The sequence below is a fragment of the Trachymyrmex cornetzi genome, unplaced genomic scaffold (genome assembly GCF_001594075.2).
Source record: "Trachymyrmex cornetzi isolate Tcor2-1 unplaced genomic scaffold, Tcor1.1 scaffold509, whole genome shotgun sequence".
NCBI lineage: Eukaryota > Metazoa > Arthropoda > Insecta > Hymenoptera > Formicidae > Trachymyrmex > Trachymyrmex cornetzi.
Genome location: NW_017299817.1, coordinates 1,058,787 through 1,085,270, shown reverse-complemented (window position 1 = coordinate 1,085,270; position 26,484 = coordinate 1,058,787). Strand labels below are relative to the sequence as shown.

The 26,484-nt window shown below is 30.8% G+C and overlaps 1 protein-coding gene across 2 annotated transcripts in view; it reads left to right on the top strand.

Moving 5' to 3' along the window:
* LOC108765697 (uncharacterized) overlaps positions 1–26,484 on the top strand; it is a 41,130-nt gene that overhangs the window by 5,586 nt on the left and 9,060 nt on the right. Inside the window, exons 1-4 of one of the 2 annotated variants that reach the window (XM_018514534.1) lie at positions 13,561–13,604; positions 14,390–14,469; positions 17,055–17,133; positions 23,589–23,761. In XM_018514534.1, coding sequence (XP_018370036.1) covers positions 13,564–13,604; positions 14,390–14,469; positions 17,055–17,133; positions 23,589–23,761 — 373 coding nt within the window. In that variant the 5' untranslated portion in view covers positions 13,561–13,563. Of the gene's footprint in view, positions 1–13,560; positions 13,605–14,389; positions 14,470–17,054; positions 17,134–23,588; positions 23,762–26,484 lie in introns of those variants that run through there. The other variant, XM_018514535.1, reaches the window with a different exon arrangement.

Genomic DNA, 26,484 nt, shown 5'->3' with positions numbered 1-26,484 from the left:
AATTAATATATATATATATATATATATATATATTTAGTATCTAATAAATATGTATTAGTAATATTTAAATATAACATATTTAAAATATGTTCGATATTAGATTATCATACAAAAAATAATTAATTGCTTGACTGTTGAAACGAAAAGAATGTATACCGAAAAAATTTCAAAATTTTGTAATCACGTAATATATTATAAACTCATTATATTTACAAATATATTCACTTAGAATTAAAATTTATAAATTTAAATTTTTATACATTTAGAAAAGATACGACAGTAATTATTTAGATTTCATTTACACCTATATTTTGTTCAATTTGTTTTTTAATTACGTTATTTATAGCATGAACGTGACACTTTGGATTAAGAGATTAAATGAATGTATAGTTCCTACATTTCTATCGTTCATACATTTTTATACAAACAATCGTCGTTTTTATGCAAACAGCGTCGTGCGAATCATGCACTTTCTCTCTCTTTTAAGGCTACCGACAATGAGTTCTCTCCGGCTCATTATAATCTTGTTTTGATAAATCTCGCGTAATAAGAAAAGTTATACAGAAAGCGAGGGACGTTGTCCACTTGCAGTACGGCTGCTTGAAATATGTTTTCTCAATTTGACCACCGGATATGATCGATATGCTGCCGAGCTAATATTCAGGAAACGCGTTTAAATAAAACATATCCTAGAACATTTCCTTTATTATTTTCTTTCTTACATCTATTTTATCACATTTAGTAAAAAGGATGTTATTTAAGAGACATACAATTGTTTTTTACACGAATTAATTCTTTTACATTAAGAAAAATTTTTGATCGAAAATGAACGAACTAGTATATTCTGATTATACCAACCAAAATTCTAGTTATCATAATTAAACATCTGGTTATCTCGATTAAAATTTTAATCTGTACATTTAACCAGAAAACTCTAATTTATCCATTTTCCAGAATGCCAATTAATCCAACCAGATTCTCTTTTCAGTGCGTACTGGTTACCTTTTTAAGAATTGAATCTCATTATATAATCTTTATCGCCAACGTTAAATTTTTCACTTACATATTATTTGATCTTTGACCGAAAGTTTTATTCGTCCGTATTGTTCATGTTTGATACATTCATTCAGTTAGTAAAAATTGGAGAGGAAGAACGGTAATGCTCAGTCTTGCGCCGACTATTTGACGTGCAGAAGAGATGCAGTCATAATAATCACCTTCTTGTCTCAAGCCTCAGTCGCGATGCAAGCTGCGTTTACGCAATCATAGACACCTACGAAGTTCTCGATCAATTGGCGAGACGGAACGAGCGCGCGCCCGCGCGCGCACGTGTGAGTAGCTACTTTCTAAAACACGAGGAAGAGCCAGCAGTAACGAGAGAGCACGAGATTCACTTTTTAATAACAGAGTATCTTTATTTTATAGAAAGTATAGTATATTCTCTCTGCACCGAATATTATAAACCAGCGGTTTTATTACCAGTCCTCGCATACCGCGTAATCGGTAATTCCGCATTTACTTCATTTATAAACCGCATCCTTCTAGGATGAAAGTCTACACGATATGCGAATCTCGAAAGTTTTTCTCTTACTCCTGTATTAAACTCTGTCACTACGGATATTCCCGCAGCCATAAGACGTGGACATGTCTTATTAATTGCCGGATGAGATATTGTATGCTGCTCATGAGATAGAAAACCATCAGCGATCGCAAATACTCATGTTCAGTTGGCTTCGCAATGATGGATCTGTCCTGCGTAAGGACATATCCACAGTTTCCTTTTTTGGACTCTTATTTACATGAACACAAATGTACAAGTGTCTAAAAGAGGCAGAACGAGTGTCAAAGAATACGATATTTACAGGGTTGGCAAGTATAACGTGTTATTTGTAACGTCGTTACCGTTACAAGTTACTTTTTTCAGTAACGAATGGATAACAACGTTACATTTTCTTCTGAGTAACGTTCATGGTAACGCAATTACAGTTTTGGAGTAAAGGCCGCAGCACAGATTTTTGCGTAATGCATAAGGCATAATGCATATTTTTCTTCTGAGTAACGTTCATGGTAACGCAATTACAGTTTTGGAGTAAAGGCCGCAGCACAGACTTTTGCGTAATGCATAAGGCATAATGCATAACACATAGCGTAACGTGTAGCAACGCACAAGCTTGTACATGAGCTTGTACTATTTGGAATGTCTCAATTGGAAATAAGATAATATTGTATAATTATACAATATCATTATATTATATAATTTTGTAAATAATGACAAATACGTCATATTCCTATCTATCACACGTTTCGAGATTAGAACAGGCTAGAATGAGAGCATTCTTCGTATTCCTGCTGCTTAAGATGTCTGCATAGCATAAAAAGTTCGTCTTTACGGATTTTTCGACGTCTTGTTTTTTTTTTATGCGCTATGCAAGATCTACAGAACGAGAAATGGGGATGGAAATAAGGGACTCTGATTGGTTGATTCGCTTATACACTATGCCTTATGCGTTATGCAAAAGTCTGTGCTGCAGCCTTAACGGTAATGGTTTCACTAGTTACTTTTATCGTTACTTTATTTCTAACTACGTAAAAGAGTGTAGTCGTAACTATAGCCCTGGAAAACAGAGATGATCGGTCTGATTGGCTGTCTAAATCACGCGATTATGATGCCTTTTTTTCATTGTATTCACAGTTCTGATTTTTCGACGTCTTGTGTCTTATGCTTTATGCGCTATGCAAGATCTACAGAACGAGAAATGGAGATGGAAATAAGGGACTCTGATTGGTTGATTCGCTTATACACTATACCTTATGCGTTATGCAAAAGTCTGTGCTGCGGCCTTAACGGTAACGGTTTCACTAGTTACTTTTATCGTTACTTTATTTCTAACTACGTAAAAGAGTGTAATCGTAACTATAACCCTGGAAAACAGAGATGATCGGTCTGATTGGCTGTCTAAATCACGCGATCATGACGCCTTTTTTTCATTGTATTCACAGTTTACACGTATAGACTTATGCCCATTTCCACCAACGTAGGTTAACTTTAATCTCGGTTCAACTTAGGCCGGAATCAGACTATGCATTAGGTAGCAACTCTATGCCTTAGGCCTGTTCTTTTTGACTGAACTTTTGCACCAGTTCATCTTTCTTCTTCTTTTTTCCTCCTGGAGAGAAAAGAAAGAAAGATGAACTGGTGCAAAAGTTCAGCCAAAAAGAACAGGCCTATTGAAAATTGAAATTGAAAATTGAAGATTGAAATTTGATCAATGAGGACAAAAGAATTTTAGCTCCTATTGTTTTGGTTGGTCATATTTCAATCTTTTAATCTTCAATCTCAATTTTCAATGTGTAGTCTGATTCCAGCCTTACTCTTAGTCTTTTTCTAGTTCTAAAGATTAGAAAAAGACAAAGAGTAAGTTGGACCGAGATTAAAGTTAATCTACGTTGGTGGAAGTGAACATAACTCAGATATCATCTGTACAATATATTTAATTTCTTAAAATAAAATTTTTTCTGTGTCATATCTCACAAATTAAATATATATATATAATGCAGATTACAAACTACTATTTTTTTATTATAATATAATTTTAAATCCGTATAACAAATCAAACCAACCAAGACTCCTTATAAATCAAAGAATTGGAAAGAATAAGGGTACTAGGAGTCAGGCGCAGACGTCGCGCAAATAATACACCTATGAAGCGTGAAACTTCTTTATTCACTAAACGCGTTTAAATGTTTTGGCTCACTTGTGAGCCTTCCTCAGAGACAACATAAACTAACATATGTAAATTGTGAATAAAAGTTATCCTGTCATAGTGAGCTGCCCTACATCGAGAATTTAAATGTCGGAATTGAAACCAAAAAAAGTGAAAGAAAAAGGAAAAAGAAATATCGAAAAATATAATATGGAGAACTAATTTATCAAACACAACTTTAAAATTATAATTAATTATCCAACAAATATAAGGACGCTCACCATGATATAATTTTACCCTTAAAGTATTCATGATGAGTCATTCGTATTTTGTTTCTTTGCTTCGAAATACTGCACGTGGCTAAATAATTCTTTCTATCCTTTCCTTCTTTTTAAATACAACTTCATAAATATTTTTTAAAGATGTTAAAATATATATAAGAATCTATTCATAAGTTTTATATATTTGCAAAAATTATGGAAATTAACTCACACACAAACGACTCATCATGCACAATAAAAGAAAATTGTATATGTATTAAGAGTTAAACGTATAATTTAAAGATATCTAATTAAAAGTAATACAAAAAATAAATTTATTTGTGTATAAAAATTACAAAAAATGCAGTATTATGTGATATGACAGCATCTATTTCATTCATGAAAATAACGCACAATGTCTATCATAGACATGTATATTTTTTTAACTCTATTTCTCCACTAAAAAATAGAATTTTGATATCTTTTTTACATTTACCGCAAAAATCTACATATAATATACTCTATTAGGCCTGATTTCATAATATATGGTTATCTAAAGATTAAAGGTAACCAAGAAGTTCATGAATGAATTTCATTGATGAAATTCATTCTGTTGGTAACCTTTAATCTTTAGGTAATCATATATTGTGAAAACGGGCCTTAGTGTTAAAGAAAAAAGTAACGAAAAAGTAACGACTCGTTATATTTTGAGTAACAATAACGGTAACGAATTACTTTTACGAATCAATAACGAGTAACGGGAACAAGGGAAGTTTTTGCAATATCATTTGTCCAAATACGGTGAACGCTAAGGTCAGGTTTTCTTCTTCTTAACAACTATTTAAGAAAAGGATAACGTGACTTTAGCGTTCACCGTATCTGGGTTCACGTTATTGCAAAACCTCCCTATTTTTTAGGAAAAAAAAAACGGTAACGGTAACGAGTTACTTTTATGAAGTAACATTGCCAACCCTGGATATTTATTGTAGCATTTGAAATTGATAATAAAACGTAAACAGAAATTTATATAAAATTTACTTGGAGATAATGAAATCTTGAAGATCTTAATTAACTAGATGTATGAAAAATATTTAAAATAAAAATTTTATATAGAGAGAGAGAGAAACAAATAATTTTGAAATTTTGTCCCAACAAAATATAAAATAGCAAAAGGAATTTTGTTTTTACAGTTAACGTGTTTTTAAATTTTTTAATTTTACATTTTTCACATAACTTCTTATATATAACGTTGTTAACTTTGAGCGAATAGAACTGAGAAAATAACGATAGAGCATATCCGATATATTATTATTGGCATCACCTGTGAAGGTGCCGCAGGTGCAAGGTCAGTGATACCTTTCCGTTGCACTAACCTATCACGATCCGGATTAAAAGTTATTTATCTGGCGAACGTCGTTACGAATCATAGGTCACTATTCTCGCAGAGCGCACTAACACACACAACATGCACACACACCGCATGCAATAAGCATTATAAGTCGGCTATTATAACAAGGTTCTTCAGCTTATTGTACTTGAAAACATTTCATAACGTAATCATAACAGTTATAGACTTTCTACTATATTGAAACTGAATGAAATTTTAAAATGATAATAATAAGTGAAAAAAATAAAAGAACATGTAACATGTAACAGAGAGAGATATATAAAAATGGAACAAAGTAAAGAATTATAGTATTAAAAAATTTATAATTTTATTAATAAAAAAGTAGTATACTCTCTCTAAGAAGAATCACTTTCTCTGAAATTTCAAAGAGCAAAGTTCCGGTTTTCGCGTTAAATAACACAGATGCGTACATATTGCAAAAGTATGCACCGTTAAAGATTTCAGCAAATGTTTGAAACTTAATAATCAACTTAGCTGCCACTCGTGAATATCCGAGAATGTACTAAGCTTGAGAAAACTGCAATACTAATGTTGTTTAAATGTATGCAGGTGTAACAAAAAATGTTAATTAAGTACAATAATTACAGTCAATAAAACATGATTATTAATTATATATTAAAAGATAAAATTATCTGCTTAATTATTCTACATTGCTTTTACTTAAGAACATACTTGTAGCATGTTAAGTTGATTATAAACTCTTTTTCTAATTAGATCAATAATATCAGTAATTAACGCCGTATGTGTATGGCGCGGGAGTATCGCAAAATAAAAAATTAATTATATTTGAAATGATCGTTTATCCTTTGAATTATTATTCATTCTATTTTGAATTTTTAATTGTAACACGTAAAATACACATATATATATATATAAATTATAACATTAAAAATTGATCTTTTTATTTTATTTCCAATATAATTGCTTAATTAATTTGTCAAATACATTAAGGAGGTTGTAAGGCAAATGCAATATGTTAAGAATTACTTGAAAAAATTACAGACTATTCTAAATTTCATTTAATAATAATACAAAAAAAAATAGAAACAATTGACCATCTGGATCAAAAGTTATTTAAATAAGTATAGTTATTATTTTTAAATTTGTACTCTAATATAAATATATGAAAATGTATTATAAAATAATGATAAAAATCTCAATTTTTTTATATAAATACTCTAGGAATTCAACAATATTTTTGTAAAATTATCTTGAGATGCAGACATTAATTGTTTAGTAAATAAATAAAATCTGTTATTTGTTATAAACTAATGGTGAATCTCAATGAAACTTTGTATAAGTCATGTTTAGTACTTAATATATTTGTATAAAAACATTTAGATTTTTCTTATTATTTTAACAATTTTTGTTTATAACAATAAAACTAATAACAAATAAAATAAATAACCTATAAAAATGTGTTGCTCAATAAAACCAGAATGTTATGAACACAACTTTCACATGTATGTAGTTTGTTTAAAGCGAAAATATTAATATATGTGTTTTATGCCCTTACAACCTCCTTAAGGTTACACAAATTATACTGTTAAATTATTCTACATTGTTTATTGGCTACATTGGTTATACAAATGTAGCTACATCCTTTTCATTCTTTGCATAGAAGTTTAGCAATTTATTTTTTATTTTTAACATACTGTCGCTAAGTTCCGTTGCTTAGAATTGGCCGCTTAGTGCAATAAGAGACGTGAATTTCCAATTGCGAAGCGAGCGGATTTATGGGCTGATCGCGCGCAATAACAAAGGAACGCGGTGAATCGCGGTAAAGAAGGTTGCCGCAAACTTTTGTGTACGGAGACACAAGTCATTAGATCATTGTTGCGCGGGCACGTCCGAGCGATTATCGCGGTGAATGCGGTAGATGTAATCGCGAATGTCACGATGAGATGACGATGAAATCAAGGAGAGCGGCTTTCTGTTACGAAGTCGTCCGTCTCTTGTCATCTATTGTACTCACAGTTGCAGTATTTTTTCTTCTCTTGCATACAATTCATTATTAATCGAAAGCTACGGTTTTAATATCATAGGTATTAACTCTTTAGCATTTGAATCGCTCGTAATTAATACAGCGTCCATTGTAAGCACGTCAATAGAAATTATAATTATTACGTATTATAATCCTGTCGCAAAATATATTTATACAATCAAAAAATAACGGCAAAATATAAATGGGCGTTAGGAGTCAGCGCTGGATATTATATTGCGCAATACTAACTAATACCTATTAATGTGTCACAAATTCGATTTTGTACGTTTCGGCTTGCTGTTTGAACCATCCTCAGCAATAAAAAATTACCGCTTATCGTACTATAAAATCTGTCAAACTGCATCTCACATAATAGTTCCGACCTCCAATAATGTAGTCGCAGTGGAAATGTGGTGAGAAACAACCATCTTCAACATAATCTAATGTTGTACCAACCAGTTGCTTAGCTGAGTGGAGTAGATAGTGGAACTCAAGCCCATCTCCAACAATGATCGCAAGCGGATCCAAGCATCGTCAATCCATTACAACAAATTTAAAATTCACGATGTCAAAGTTAGATTGAAAAATAATTTAAGTAATATAAAAGAGAGTCATGTTGGTTAAAAATATATTTAATTTTGCATGTTTTTAATATACATATTTTTGATAGGTGTATTTTATATTATTATATAATGCGTTACAATAATTCATATCCTTTCCTTTTCTTGTGTGAAAGTTACGGCTTTAATAAATATTAATTCTTTAATACTTGCATTACTTACAACTAATCTTGTTCTTTTGGAAACGTACTAATAAAAATATAATTATTCTGTATTAAATATATAATAAATTGAACTGAATTAATTAATTTTGCATATTTCTCTAATATATTTTATATTATTACATCATACGACAGAATTTTTCACAGAAAAAAATTAATTAATAAAAATAGAAATAAAATCTACACTGAAAAAAATTTATTAAATCTTATCAATATTTCTTTAAATAGTATTAAATAAACATAAACTTACAATAAATATAAATATTTAAAAAAATAATAATTACATCAAATTAATGATTTGTATCAAATAAATATGTGTTTATATTTAGTAAAATTTACTTCGAAATATTCAAACAAATATTTATTAAAATTTAATATTTTTTTAGTGTAGCATAGAAGTATGTTCCGTTTCAAAAGATCAAGATCTAGAGGACATTTAACCGCAGTGCAAGATGAAATTATGCAATTGTCTGAAAATTATGTCATTCTTCTATTATGCTTCTACTTTCACGGACATACCAATTTTTTGTGTATAAAATACTTGTTTTTGTTATATGGTATTTTATTATAGTGTTGCAGAGTAACCAATTACTATATTTATAACATATATGTAGGACTAATGATCGAAGATTTGTTCTATACTCTTTTCTTTCTTTATCATTATGTTTTATCTCTATAGCATAATGTTCATTTAACACAATATAGCACAATATTCATCTATTATAACTCAACCATCGAATAATAAAACATCCATAAATAAATTCACCGCGATTGATCCGCTTAATTCGTTCTTTGCAAATATTTATTGCGACTAAATATACGTAATATTATAAAATAGAGAAACCCGAAGATGTGAGAAGGATGACAACGTTACTCATACCGATTACAGCAGTCTGCGATGTTGTAAGACGAAAGAATTCGTTTGGAAATGTTCGTCACCTATTTTAATCCGTAAAGTGATCACGTATTCAAACCAATGTCAGCTCGATAAAATTTCTATCAAAGTGTTGAAACGCGTTAACCTTCATCATAGTTTTCTTCTTTGACGAAAGCTGGCAAAGTAAATTCTTTTCTATATCAATCTCCAATTTTGTTCAATCTAAATTAACGAAGATTTGAAATCCGCGAAATATAATTTTGTATTTTGTATTTCAGTATTTCAAATCAAAAGATTGAAAGTATTTTGTATTTCAAATACTAATACCGTACTAAATACTAAATACTTGACTTTTAACCTTGTTATTTGAGTTACAAAATACAAAATACTTTTAATTTGAAATACAAAATACGAAATACAATTATATTACAAATACTGTATTGAAAATAAAAGTTTTTGAAATAGATGTTTAACTTTGGGTATTAGGCCAATCACTTTAGCATTTAAAATCTTCGATTCAGCAAGATTGTTGCGGATGATCTAACTTGAATCTTCATATCTTATTTATGATTCGAAAGAATATAAATTTCGACACGTGTTTCATAAAATTTGACAAATTCGCAAGCGAAATGTCGTAGTCGTGACGTAATAATCCTATAAGAGATGATCCATTAGATATGGATATTGTAGAAGCAGTTGTATCTTGTATCATGGGCAAGCTGTTTTTCTCATGGGACGAACGTACCATTCAGAATATCTCTAGGCGAATATCCCATTAGCACTTTCACCCGCATGTATTTCCTCGGGAGCATCGCCGTTATTCTGGTACTTACCATCTCAAAGAATTTACTGTTGTTATTAGGTGTTGAACTTAATTCCTGCCGTTTTTCGTCTCCAAAATTGATTTGTTTCGAAGGGAAATACCTTAATCAAAGTATTATTAATAAAGTATCATTAATTAGTAATAAAGTGGAAAATGGAGGAAATTACTTTAATTAAGGTATTCATTCATCTTCCCTTCGAAACAAATCAATTTTGGAGACGAAAAACGGCAGGAATTAAGTTCAACACCTAATATATTCATTAACTGTTGTAGTTTCGGTGATCCATTTAGTTTCACACCGGTAGAGAGGTTTCGTTCAAATGGCTTTCATTGTTACATATCTTATAGGTAAAAGTAGTTTAAACCCTCGCTATAATAATATTAATAATATATGATTATCATTATTATTAATATGATTACGCGCGCGTGCGTGTATGTAGGGGAAAGTCGTCGATATCGTAACCCCTAACATTTAAACAAAATTGTAACAAAAGTACTAAAGAGATCAGAATATTTCTATACTTACATTAAACTCTTGGCAATAAAACAAAATGATACTTTTACGAAAATAAACATTAAATTATTGTTTAAATTAGATTTAAAAAAAAAGTAATTTTCGGTATGATTTGGAGACCGGGTCGTTAAATTGTACCACCTGGTTCCTAAATCGTACTTCTAATATAGCAAACAAGCTAACATTGCTTATTGTCATTTTGACATTAAAATAACCAAAACTTAGATCAGACACCGAACAAAATCAATTTTGAATGTCACTCGTAAACAGACGACTCGAAGACAAAACAAAAATGATAGTTCTTAACCCACATTACCAGCGTCACATCAGTGTCATTATCTTTAAAAAAAATGTTTTGTTTAGAAAATACAATGGAGGTACGATTTAACCATCGGTACGACTTAGCCAACTTTTCCCTATATACAATACATATATATAGTATATATATAAAATTATTATTTAAAACATTATTTAAGAAAACTTATATTCTCATTCATCAAATTCATTAAGTAAATTATTACGTATTACTATATTTTCGAATTACATCTATAAAGACAGAATTATAATATTTTCTGTATTTACTAAACTTAATTCTTTTATCACATTTTATTTGAATAAAAATATTCAGAGAGAGAGAGAGAGAAACGTATTTACGTAGTAGAAATCGGACGATTCTTATGAGCATGTCTAATTGGAATTCGACTTCTCTCGATGGCACTCGAGCTACCGGCACATCATATGCCCCGCGGAGCGATACTTTTTGGAGGATGATCGCCGCCCGAGGCACGAGATCCCGAGGACCCGCGTACGTATCCGATCCCTGCGAAAGATTTCTCCAGTTCCGTTGACCCACTGACACTGAATTATCATTCGTATGTGTGTGTACGTGCGTGCATGGGCCTTATGACTGCGACCTCTTACAGTACGGAAAGTCGGATTCGCCGTCTGCATCTGTATGTTTTATCTCGTAGGACGACACTGTCGTACATTACAACGTCGTGTTGGGCAAGGTGATCCATTATTGAGGCTATAATCAGATAATTTTGTGTGAAGGTAAAAGTGGTTTCTCGTAATAAATAAAATTTCGAAAAATTAAAAACCAATTTATTAGATCCTTTGTAATATTTCAACTTAGGTAAATGTCTCTAAACTTTATTCGCAACGACACTTTATATCTTTGTTTAAATAATTTTTAAAAAATACATGTACACTACATCTATGTATCATTTTTTAAATAATCAGTTAATTCATATTTTCAAATTAGTTTATACTGGTTAATATTTTATTTCTCCATATAGGAAGATACTTTAGATATAAGAAAATAAATAGACATAAAGAATAATAAAAACAATATATATAATTTTTTTTAATGATTTAAATGTGAAGTGGACTGCAAAGAAATCACAAAGACTTGACGTTGTTAAGAATCGAGAATGTTGATTCCGGAATCAGTTCTAGGATAAGAATAATAATTCTTAATGCATCCACTAGTCTTTTAATTATATTATTTTACATGCTAATTTTATTATTTTATTGCTTACTGTTTAACAATATCTGTGCACATAAAATAATAAAGTATATCCTTTTTATTTCAATGCATATCTTTTATTCTTTTTCTTGTACTATTCGTTCTTTTTAATGCAGTCCTTTTCATGGTGACATCATGCAAAATTGATTTTTGTCTGCATATTATTTATTCTACAGATTAAAAGAATTGACTTTTTTTATTCCAAGCTTTAGTCATGCTAACCTATGTCCTATATACTAAGGGAAAAATATTATCAAATGTTATTTATGATGTTTTATTCGATATTTATTAGTTATAAAAAGATTTGATTATGATGACGTAATATACATTTCTGTGAAATATATCTCATTAATATAGTAAAATATTTTCATTAATGGCTCTCTCTCTCTCTCTCTCTCTCTCTTATTTGCTAAGAATAAAATTTTATTTTATCGTATTTGAATAAAAATTTATTTCAGGGAAATTATAAATACATTTCTCACAAATAAATTTTTATCTTTTTTTCAGTGTAGTAAGCAAAAAACATTTTGGAACATTCAGCAACATTGCAGCAACGTTGTAAAGAGTTCCTAATTTTAATAAGCCTTAAATACAACAATTGCATTATTACGTTATTTTATATTTTTCCAGTCACGAAATTATATTATTTTAGAAATATTCAGCAAAAACGCAATATTATGTTAAACATGCTTTCAAGATTATGCATGTAATACTACATATACTTATCCTTAATAATATTTAAAGTATATTATTATATTTAATAATCTGTTACCCGTCTATTTCCAAACCCCTTTATCACACATACACATACGTACATACCTTTCGAAAAGAAAGAAAAAAAAGAAAAACGTACATGAGACATAACACGCGAAGCGGCTACTCTCTCTTCATCTCAAGCCGGCTATACAAGCCCGCGGATACAGAAAGGAGGAAGCGCGTGTGCGAGGAGATATTTACCTTCTTATTTCCTAGCAAGGAAATTCTCCTGGACGTACATAGTCTGTCATCTGATCTTGATTAGCTCATAGATATCCGTCGGGCAGCAAAATAACCTACGTCCATTTATCTACTCTACGTACATAATTGTTGAAAGCTGGCGATTCTCAATCATACAGACGTATCCGTAATAATCTTTCTTAGGAAATATAATTTCAAGTAAATACGCGTATCTCTCATTACTTTACACATAGGTCACGTGTAGAAGTCTTTAGAAAAGTGCCCTATGGCCAATGAGACATTCTTCATGTAAATGAACTTTTCCTCGATGATCAATTATCAGAGGTATATAACCAGTGAACCATATGGCGTAAACCACGCTTTCTCGCAAATATATATTCATGGTCACATGCTATCAAATCGCGTTAAATTCACACTTGCATTTTATTTAAACACTTAATTATCTGAATCGCGAATTTTAAGAAAGAACTCATTTCAAATTTTCAATAATATAGTACTGCCTATTTATATACATTTTTATATTTTTATCTGCTAAAACGAATGTAAAATGTAATTTTTTTATATTTTTATCTATTAAAACAAATGTAAAATGTAATTTTTGTATATTATATACCTAATATCATTATTAGGAATATGACATTAAATATAATTTTATTTCAGTTTATGTGAATGAAACACAATCGATTAGAACAATTCCAAATTGTATGAAAATCGATGCTTATTGTTAATGTGCACAATCAAAACTGGAATGAACACCGGTCAAAGCGAGTAAGTGGATTCTCGTATCGAGAATGCGACGAATTCAATCGGCTTGTTCTTGATCTTTTTTTTCTTTCTCTCTTTTTCCTCTCACAGAGAAAGTACATACGACTACCTGAAAGCATTTGCAATGTCGTTGTACGCCATATATTTTCACGAATGCGATGGACAATTCTGATACTTTTTTAATTTCTTTTTTATTATTTATGCCGAAACTTTGCATGGATAAAGGTACTGTCACATGACAAATTATTATTATTATTAATAAAAAAAATATATATATATGTACCAATTTTATTAAAATATTAAATATAATTTCTTTAAAAGAAAAATTGTAATTTTGCGGTATTCAATTTTAATATTATTTAAATTTACTATTTGTAAACTTCCACACATATTTGTATAATATTACTGTACAAGTTATTAACAGGAAATAATTTAAATGGAAGAATAATTTAATAAAATTGCTTCTTTATAATACATTTAATAATTATCTTTATCATGTAACGATACAAACTATAGTCGCATACTATAACTGAAAATAATTTTTAACTCTTCTTTTAATAATGCGTTCTTAGTTTTAATAATATTTTATTATAATCTACATGTACACAAAAGGATTTAAAAGATATTTTTTAGCTTTAACAAATCCTCCCCTCTAGTGCTTTCAAGAAGGTTCTTTAAAAAATAAATAAATCCTGCGGAAGATATGTGCGCTTCACTTGATTGCATTGTATCACCCTTTGTAAAATTATTTCAATAAAGAAGTAATGGATCTTCTATTTTGGTTTCAGAGGCAGCCTGCTACTGCTGTGTATATTTGTTATCGTGGTCTCAGCTCTATCGTCGACAGTCAACCAGTTCGATATTTCCGGTAAGCGTACTTTATCGTAAAAAAAGAGCATTACTTGTCTTGCGTTAATGCACATTACTCATTCATCTCACGCGTTACTCTTAGCGAGGTGACGCTAACACCCCGCGGCCTGATTTCGCCATGGACTCGCGTCGCCGTAACATTTTTAATCTATGCCCGCAGTATCCTCGCAAATTCTGTTGCATTCCTAAAAGAAGAATTTTGCCTTGCTTACAATATCATTCTCTTTAATGGATAATGTTGCATTTGTCAAGAGAATTAAACTGGACGTTCTATGCATAATACAGAGAATGACTTATACTGACATATGGAAATAACGATAATTACAGTCAATATATGCAGAAAATGTACAATCTATTAAACGGACATATCCGACTCGACAATTAATAAAATCTGATATGAATATAAATGTCTACTTTGTGAAAATGGTATATAAAATCAGCTTTTTTAATTGGCATTTGAAAAAGTAATAATTTTTACAAAGCAGACTTTAAAAGTTTGCACGAAGAATTAGAAAGGACTCAGAAAAAAGACGTGTATTAAAGCTTCTTTGCATAACTATTTTTTATATTACCTTTGTTTTTTTGTCACATAATATATTTTTAAAATAAAACAATATTGTTTAAAATATTTTGCGGAATATGAAATAGGATAAAACTTTATTTATATTTATTATGAGCACATATACTTTTTTAGTAGGAGAAATAAAAAGAAAACACCATATGACCATTCCGGTGATTAACATATTTTTTATATTTGCATAAATGTAATTGACCAGTGTTAACCTTTATAGCTGATGGTATATTATCTTTGGTAAGGAGCGTTGAATAATTTGCAAGAAAACACACGCTAACTAGCCTTGCAATTCTCAGAAATCCTTTAACATTTTTCAGGATGTAGGTTTCCGTCAAATTGGTCTTGTACAAAAGACCACAATTATATGATTGACGAAGTAGTAAGCATATAATTCTTTCATCGGCATTTAATCGAATATGCTAATTTTCATGATAATTTCGTAAAAAGAGAAAAAAATTATAAAGATATACGTTGTATACTTGGTGCTGTCGCTTTCTCTCTCTCTCTCTCTCTCTCTCTCTCTCTCTCTCTCTTTCTCTTTCTCTACTGCCGAGCTCTTAAAATGAATCAAATAACGCATCCTTAAAGGACTTGCTCTAGAATGTTAATTCTAATAATAAATAAACATTGTATCTATCTATCTATAATACTTTTCTTCTAAAAATTAATTAAAGTATATACAACAATAAAATCCTTTGTAAAAATCTATTTATATAAACACATGGATGTGTGAAATATTTTTTGTATCAGATTGGTCTACGATTGTGTTGTTTATTCAAGAGTAAATTGCCAAAGTCTAATTACGTAAAGGAGGAAGAGAATTGGTGTTACCAATTTGAAGGAAACGAAAGACAATAGTGAGACTGCTCTCACACACATGTTGACACGTAAAATATTACGAGAAATTAGAATTGTAACATTGTAAGATTACATCACGAATTAGAACAGAAGAAATCCTGGTTAAGGATTTCAATAATTATTATTTAACATTTTTTATATATGATTTTTTTCATTCATGTATCTTGTGCATGTGTTTGGCATTACGACATAGGTATTTTAATTCTGAAGCATGTGTATAAAACATATATGTATGTCAAGGATTTCCTATTTACCTTATTCTGTTTCAAATATATGAGAAAAAGATATGTACAATATCTACGATGAAAAATTTCTAACTTCTATAAATATAATTATTATTATTGATAGAATAACTCTAATATTTTCGAATGTCTGCACATTTGAGGAACTAAATTTACCGTTTAAAATTATAACCTGACATGAGATAATTTTTTATTTAATAAAATAATAAATTTATGCTTTAGATAATGTACATAACGCGATTTTGCACTTGATCTTTGATGTATGTAAATTAAAAAACATAACTGTACAGTGAGAGCAAAAAGTATTCGTACAAGGAAATTTTTTATAAAAAAGTCTTATTTATAGAAAATAAACATTAATTAGCAATTTTATACGATGAATATATTCTGTTCTTATATTAACAAATGAGCTTCGTATATATTCTTGATTTTAGAATTAAACATTAATTAGCAATTTTATACGATGAATATATTCTGTTCTTATATTAACAAATGAGCTTCGCATATATTCTTGATTTTAGAATCTAAATTTTTCGACTGTACGAATACTTTTTGAGCATCCAAACAGTACAATTTTTAATTTTTGCTTATTTTTCAGATGATATATTTTCTATAAAATTAATACACATCTTTTTGGTATTTATAATTTAAAAAACATACATTTTATTCTTTATGAATAAATTGTTAATTACCCAGCAAGAAATGAGCGTCAATTAAACGTCGAATCGACGTCAAATTGGTGTCGAAGTCATCGTATCGATATTGATTCAACATCAATTCGACGACTCATTTCTTACTGGATAATATTTACTTTTAAAAAATTTTAAAAGTTTTTTTACAAAATATTTTCTGTGTACGAGTACTTTTTGCACTCACTGTATGTAACAGTCTGCACATTTCTTGTTACAGAGTACGTCTACGGAGTAGATCATGATTTGCAAGCGAGAGCACGTTCGGCCATCGAGGCGGAGAGATTCGCCTATCGATCGTAAGTTACTCTCTGTTTTCGAAGATACAGGTTTCGCTAAAAAGAACTTTGTCGTCCGGCCGTAAATTCCTGAAAAATGTATCCCGGTGAAAACATGCGTACTTTCCCAGTCATGTCAATTAACGACCGTAATATATTATATTATCAGTCTGGTTTATTTTGCTTTTATGAATTCCGGTGGCGAAATGGAAAATTTTGTCAAATTGACTTTTATATAATCTGTCTATTTCAATAAGATCCGTGATAGTACAGGAATTCCGAAAGCTATGTTTACGCGCGCATACACGAACACACGTTGCCGAATGTATAATGAAGTCGGGTCACGATGGAGAGAGAAAAAAAGATACCATTGTGGGCGTCAAGGACAAACGGGGCTCTTTCTCGCTCATCGATCGTCTGTAATTAATGAGAAATTAATTTTCTGCTACGCAAAAAAAAGAAGAATATTCCCTTCTAGAATGTTTCTTTTATTATTCATGCAAGACATCATTAAAAAATAAGGATCACGAAAATTTTTGGTATTGCTGTCGTGTGATACTTTAATATCTATTACTTCTTCAAATCTTTCTAAAATTTATATAAATGTGAGATTTGTAATCTAGATATAATAATACATATATTAACTCAATGAGAGTTTTAAATATAGGTATATTCACATTAAAGCTGATTTATTACTTTCTGTTGTATATAATTTTATGAGATTAGATACTTTTATTGGAGATAATAAATGATTTTAAATCGCATGCAATTATATGAATGTTTATCTATATTTTCAAAGAAATAAAAGTACTTAAATATGTATAGTTAAGAATGAATAAATTGAAAAGCAAAATACTTTACTCGAGATCAAAATTAATTAATATTAATTAATATTTTAGTTTATTTATATGACACGGCAATTGTATGAGTAATATAAATAAAAATGAAAACGAATAAGATATTTATTTTGTGGCATTATGTCAAATAATACAAAGTGTATTGATATTCGTAAAACAGCGTTCTTCAAATTTCTCTGTATACATCTTGGAAAAACGATTTTGGAGAGAATCCTTCGAATGAGAAGATTTCGGAAATTAAAAAAATACATTTACGTTATGCATGATATGCGGGTTTTAATTAATGTATCACTATCTTGTGACGTCTGCCAGTGGTATTCAAGGAAATTAGCCAGAGAGCGGTTTACATAACATTTTTATTTTTATGATGAAACATTCATTAACAGCAATTAGCATGAAATCGCTATAAAGGTGCATAAGAATGCAACCTATTTGCATCGTAGACAGCATGAAATATTGAAATATCGGATGTTTCACATAAAATAAACAAATTGCCGCACGTTAACAATATAATTTACAACGCTGTGTGGTAGCTGCTAAGTCGCTAGGTTTCTCTTTTTCTCTTTTCCTCTCTTGAAAATTTAAACCAAATCAATATACATAACGGAAGCTGAAAAGTAGACATTGCTGTAAAACTGCCAATTGCTAGAGACGAACGGTGTTGACCGCTTTTCCGCAAGAATACTATTAATTTTACATTACAAGGAAATTGATTCCGCCACTTGCAATTTATTTGCATCTTTCATGCACTGCTGAGAATAAGAAGTAGTCAAATTTCTTATTTTTTTTTAATAAAACATTTTTCAAAATTTCTTTTTCTCTCAGCAAATTATCTGATTTTGATAGAGTATCATCAAGATTCTAAATATAATTCAAGAGAGATATTTCAAATAAGTCTCTTTCTGAATATACATTGTGGAAATAACATTTATTATATTAGGTGTTGAACTTAATTCTTGTCGTTTTTCGTCTCCAAAATTGATTTGTTTCGAAGAGAAGATGAATGAATACCTTAATCAAAGTAATTTCCTCCATTTTTTACTTTATTACTAATTAATAATACTTTATTAATAATACTTTGATCAAGGTATTTCCCTTCGAAATAAATCAATTTTGGAGACGAAAAACGGCAGGAATTAAGTTCAACACCTAATATATGCACATTATTTTCATGCATTATTCTAAATTTTCTAACAAAAAAAAGGAAAGAGAAATACATAATATATCTTCGAAACAAATCAATTTTGGAGACGAAAAACGACAGGAATTAAGTTCAACACCTAATATATGCACATTATTTTCATGCATTATTCTAAATCTTCTAACAAAAAAAAAAGGAAAGAGAAATACATAATATGTCAATATATATTGATAAAAAAATGTACTCTGTATCTTATTTAGTTCTAAATAAAGAAAAGCGCCGATCACAAGCAGCGGAAGTAACTCATGTATCAGCAGATCTATTAGGTTTTTTGCTTCTCACGAGAATGGGTTTCTCGTTTATTGACTTGATCGACGAGTTGTCGCACGTGTTTCAACACGGACTGGCAACATTAGAGAACGACAGGCGACGATCATGGCCACGTGTAAACGGCATATCTTGCAATGTTCAAGCGTACACGCCTCCTCCCGTGACCAGCAGCCTTCTCGAGGTCGAGGAAAGGGAATAGTGACGGCAATGGTTTGCACGAGAAATCTTCCTCGTGACTGAAATGCCGATGCCGGATCGGTCGACACCGGTAACTCCTTTCCTCGACCATGAAAGTAAAAGCGCGCGCCGAGCACGAGAAAAAGGGGAAATGGAGCAGGAAGGACACGCTCAACTTCTAGCGGAACTGGATTCCGTTCTTTCATCTCGAATAAAAGGATGCGTAGATAGTTGAGATCCGTGATGCGAAGAAAAAATAATTTTGCCAACATGTCGTTATTATGAAAAGAATTCTTATAAGAGTTTTACTTGCAGAAAATATCGTGTCTGCAAAACATTCTAACTATGACAAATTGATTCTCATTTCGTCGTATCAAAGCGATTTTGTCGCGATAATAAAATGCATTTGCCGTGGATAAGTTATATTTTGGTTTAGTATACAGTAAATCAAACAGTCGCTTTTTTACGAAAATAATGTATTTAATAAGATTTATTAAATTCCATACCAAATTAAATAAAGAATGTAATCCAAGTGGTATTATCTTTAATTTTTGTGCAATGAAACCTAAATATATATGTATATCTTTGTTTTCCTATTGAAGGATCTTCCTATTCCGATCCAAATGACTTTAATTTTTATATAAAATTTTTATACAATATCTCAATTCATTCAAAGACATTTTCTCTTCCAACCAAAGTAATATTATATAGTATTATTTAATTAAAATAGTATTATTTAATTCTCCTTCAAAACATTATTCAAAATGTTATGACAAAATTGCGTTATCTTGTCTATTCAAGTTCTGATGACGGCAATAATAATGACAGTAACGACAGTATCTTATTCCAACCGAAAAGTTACAAATCCGAACTTTGCGTCGCAATACCTCCGTTTGTGGGGCATATGAAAGAAAAAATAAGTTGCACTCAGCATCGAGACATTGGGCGAATTCAAGACAGCAAAGCAGCTAAGCATGCTTACCGAGCGATTGAATATGATTGGTTGGATCTATAAATAGCAACCAATTATGTTCATTTGCTCGGCGAGCAGGCTAGCCGCTTTGTCAACTTGAACGCGCCCATTATCATAGGTCTGTTTTCTGTGGCTGAACCAGTGTACACTTTTGGAAATTAAAGTGAAATATGTTTATGTTTGTCGAAAGCGAGAAAGAGCTAGTTCTAGTGCAAGAACAGACTACATGTCTCCAGTAGAGAGCTTCACAGGACACCGTTCGAAAATATCACCCGGGTGTCTCCGTGTATCATCTTATCCTTGTTTAAAGACTTGTGTCCACGATGCTAGAAATCAGTCCGAGACCTCGGATGAAGAAAGAATTGACCAATCGCAATAGTCATATGATCAAATTGTTCAAATGTGATTTGTTAATTTTTTCTCTGTCTGAGATCTCGGACCGATTTGTAGTATCGTGGGCATAAGGCTTAACACTGAGTGAACAACAAAGATAATACGATACGGAGCACTCGGGTGATGTTTTCGAACGTAGCCCAGGAAGAGTGGCAAACTGCATCACGTGACCCGTCCAATCTCCTCTGATTGAGTATGGAACCAAAGCTCCATAAGCATGAAAGAGATTGGAGAAATCTAGTCATGTGACCCCCATCCTGATTGGACGTGGGCATTCACGTGATGCAATTTGCCACTCTCTCCCTGTAAGGCTCTCCAGTATCTGATAGTACCTTACAAATCCGCTAGATGCATTTCGCAAGGTTACTCAATTTTCTCGATAGTGTTCTACAATTGTCAGGAGGATTTATATAAAAGATTCGTATTATTAGCTGTCAGGGATGTCGCGGGGTGGAGAAACGAAACTCATACCCAACCTTTCAATCGCACCCGGGAGCCCTCGCCGTAACAGAGGGTAAATTTACCGCGACATCTTTCTTTTGATATTCTCCGCCTTTAAATTTCGTTTTGTGAAAGATTTATCTTGCCGAATAAAATAGTTGCTTTCCTTTTACACCAATTCTCAGATAATTCTCACTTGTGACGTCATAACTTGGTTGAATGCGTATTGCTTTTACATTCTGACAAGTGAGATTCGACTGAGTTTTTACCTACAATCTGCACACAAGATCGAGACCGGTGCTTTAGTGAAGTCTCGTAAGCTAACTTTAAAAGTGAGGTTGTGACCTGTGTTGTTATGTGATAACTTTTTACTAAAGTATGACGCAAGTAGTGACGTCATTAATCTGAGCATGAAATACTCAGCTCACTTCAGACTTGGTTTCACTTGTGTATAAATAAAAAACAACTATTGTCAATGAAAAATATACATATATGTTATTAACTTCTTAACCCTTATCGTACTAATATGGGTAACTAGTGACCGAGCGATTCCTGTTCGTGCAAATTTTTTTGAGTCTTTCGGTAATTATAAATTATACTACATTTTATTATCTTCCAAAATAAAGAGTCAATATTTATTCTAGAAAGTTGAAAGTATGTTGGTGAATTTTTTGAGATTTTTAAAATTATTTTGAAGAGAGAGAGGTGAAAAAACGGAGAGATTTGAAGTAACCCTTGATGGTATGGATGAGGCACCAAATTGTAGATGGTACGGTAAGAGTTAATTATTGATTATACATATATGTATACATTAAAGTTTCATATTCATTGTAATATTAATATATTTAATTTTTATGAGAGAATTAATTAAAAACAATATTTTTGTAAAGAAAAACTTAACAAAAGAATCGATATGCCGTTTAGGGAACTTGTTATAATAATTACATACAGAGATTACAGATCAATAAAATTTTAACTACGAATATCAATTGTTATTGTTTAATAGCAAATTTCTTTAGCATGTTTGTGAGATTATTAAAGTTTCGAGTGTGTTTTATCGCTTTCTAGATAGCGAGATGATCCAAAAACACCAGTATATTTATTGTTAATTGCCAAGCGTCTCATCGTATCTTTCTCGTTACAATTACCGTGTCTCCAGATATATTTCTTATAAGAGGAACTTTAACTATAACAAAATATCCCTTTTTTTCATTTTATTGCGAAATTCAGAAAATAATATCGACCCTAGTGATAATTGCGATTACGATCAAAAAAGAAAGAAAAAAGGAAATATGGGAGATAAGTTATGTAAATAGGAAAGAAACAATAGAGAGAAAAGAATGATGGAAATGGAAGTAGATAATTGCTATATTATGTTAACGAACAATTACTGTTTTACAGGAAATTGATTGATATATTACTGGGAAAAATTACTATGTTCATTCTGCAATGTCGAGTATCAAGTGGTAATTCCAGTAATAGACTATTACATACATTGTATTAAATTACTGAAGACATTCTTGGAAATTTTAAGCGACCTTTATGGCATATTCTCTCGCATGTTACTCCAAGTGATTTAATTTTTAGGAATCTGAGAAAGCTTCTTTTTTAACTCTCGGACGTATTCTTCAGAAGGCTGTTAGGGTTACTCTTGATCTTGTACTTAATTGAATAATAAACAAAAAATCCGCATATATATATATATATATAAATATAGTTTCCAAAAAAGCAACATCATACATTCTCTTTACATCGTAAAAAAGTTTTTACGATATAAAGGGAATGTATGAATTTGAAAAGTGACGAATACATTCAAAAAAGTGACTTAACTATCGCCAACTAATCCAGCTAAGGCTATATATGTATAATTATTCATTGAAAGTTCGATTCGTATTCTCAATGCTGAAACAGCAAAAGAATTTTCATAGAAAGTTCAAGTATTAATAAAATTTTCGGAATATTATATGAACACTCTCCTTGGAATATTATTTTGGGAATTCAGAAATATTTTACGAATATTTTAAAAATATTTAACGTTATACTTGAGAAGAGTTAAAAATATCTGTTGGTTTTTATTATGTAGCATATATGCGTTTGCTATTAGATTCCCTTCAATATCATTGTTTGTTCATTCAGAAATTATAACATTTATTTCTCTTTCTAGGCGGGCAAATAAGATACAATTAGTCAACGCAACTTGCAGAGTCCGGTCAGAAAGGCCCTGTCCACCGAGCAAGTACAGAACACCGTCCGGTGCTTGCAATAATGTAAGACATCCTGCCTGGGGTGCCAGGGGCTCCCCGTTCCTCAAATTACTGCCATCAGAATATTCAGATGGTAAGAAAATGCATAATATATCTTTGATATCTTTAGCACATTGCTTTGCATAAAATAAAATAAATAAATAAATAATTAAATCGGCTACTCGAATAAATTAATAGAAATTAGTATTGATCAGTCTACATACACTGTTAGAAATGTAACCACGAGCTTCCTTTACATGTAAATGAAGCTGGTGGTTATGAACGAAATTAAAAGTAATGAATGATTTAACTGAAAATTAAGTTACAGTAGTTACTTAAATGTAATGAACGTGTACATTACATTTATGAAAAATACATTAAATTTTATGTACATGTACATAAATATACTTTTTAGTTATAAATACATTAGATTTAATGTAATGTCATGAAATTAAATTCAAATTAAATTCAATTATGTAACTTAAAAGTTAATGAAATTTAAGAACATTTCTAACAGTGTATATATACATACGTGTGTGTGTGTATGTGTGAAAAGTAAAGAAGAAAAAAAAGGTGCTTATAATTAGTCCTAACACGTTTATCTTAACACTAGAATATCGACTTGATTTTCCAACGCATGATTTGAGAGAAAGTTTATATATTAATATATTAGAGCGATGTGCTCTCTATATGACTGAAAAATATTCTATATTTATTTGCTCTGTACTGATTAATTAATTTCATTAGCCTTAATCAGTCAATGTTAGATTTCTATAAAAGTGACATTAATATATTGTAATATTGTCTTTTTATTGAGCATTTTTAATTATCGTTGACATTAAGTTGAATTTAAATACAACAATATTTTTATCGACAATATTTTTTCTGTTTTATATATCTTATATATTCTACGGTTCTTTTTTCATAAAATATGAAGACTAAATTCGTGCAAACGATTATAGCTAATTATTGAGAACTCGTAATATCGTTGACATTTATACTCGTCGCGGTTACGAACTTGGACGTTGAGTAGAACGTTAATGAACGTTGAACTTGAACATTGAGAATAGAAAACGAAAATTAATAATAAAACATTCGTGTTTTCAAGCTATCTCTTTACTTGGATGGCAAATTAATATTTATGAGAACGAGGACCTGTTTCGTTATCGTAATACCATTTTCCCCCTTCTGCAACTGACGCAGTACCGAGAATGGAAAGTGAAAATTGGAACGCGCGTGCTAGTCGGACAAGTGAGCCTAGATCCACTTGGTCGACTTGTTTGGTATGGCCGATACGCGCAGCCTTCTCGAGGCCTTAGAGAAGATGGATTAGCATGCGGAAAGGTGCACACGCGTGCTCGTGGGGCCCGTTGAAATAGAGAGTTTCGTGAGTGGGTCTTCCTCTCCCGCCTTGTACATACGCTATATCAATTGCGACATCGTGTAGCCCGCGCGCAATGCGAACGGTATAAAGTAATAGAAGTTCTTACACACCCATGAATCCGCGCTCGCGCGATCGTTTGTGCCGGCCGTTACGTGCTCGCACCGCGTAACACCGTTACTTCTTTCTTTCAATCCCTTCTGTTTTTCCCGGAAAGAAAAAGCCTCTTCCTACCTCCGGTTATGCGTTTCTTCACCGTGGCATGAATGGCGCGGTTTGTTTATTTTATGACACCCGTACTGATCTCTCTTGATCACTTCCATGTTATTGTTTCCGGGACATTCGTTTAATGATGGATATTATGATGGACATAATGGTGACAGCGATTTTGTATATAAAATTATATCTTTTGTTATATATATTAGAAACTTTGAAACACGCATAAAATAATTGTTGCTTTGCCCATTGCAAAAATACATATTGTAATTTTTGTTATAATAAGAATCAATGGAAGAGACGTAAGATCAGACTTGTGTAAGATCAGATTTAGAATTACCATTTATAGTACATGAAAATATGAATATCGGAAGATAATAAATTGTAAAGTCTAATTTTTAGAGTTAATTTAGTTTCTTGTAAAATTCTGTGCTTAAAATTCAAACTTCACAAACAAAATTATACAGACCAAATATATACGCATATATTTTAATATATATTGCAAGTAGTTTTTGTATAAATATATTAATTTTATATAAAACTTCATATAGCCATTTTTATATAAAGTGCATACAAATATAAATATCTATATATGTATCCTATCTATCTATACACTGTACTTATATATATATATATATATATAATATAATATTATAATATATAAATGATATAAATACATATGAATATACACATTATATAATCTGATTTTATAAATATTGTTCGTATTGCAGTTGCAAATAAAATTGTAAACAGAATTTCTGCAACGAATTATGAATTGTTTAAAGTAGGTTGAACTATTGTTTTCGTGCTAACTAAGCGAGAATTAAATTCACACTATCAAATTATACGGTGCTCGGACTTTCGGCACGCAGAAAGAGAGGGAAAGGCAGGCAGCTGGCGCCCATCTCCAGGAAAAGAATTCAAACGAAAATATGAAAGTGAGAAGACCGAAGAAAGTGACTGTACGTATAGTCTTCTGCGGGCAGTGGTTGCCAGATGGCACCTTTCAACGTCGTTGACCCCAAAATACGTCGTTGGTCATTGAAGGCCTTTATATAAATTTTCATTGCACTTTGATAAAAAAAGTCATTAAAGAAAATAGACTTTATTATATATTACAAAATAAATAATTATATTTTGAGAATTTCACACAGAATCAGTCATATCATGTAATGGAATAATTGGTCATATATAAATCCGACTTATGTGAAGTTAAACTG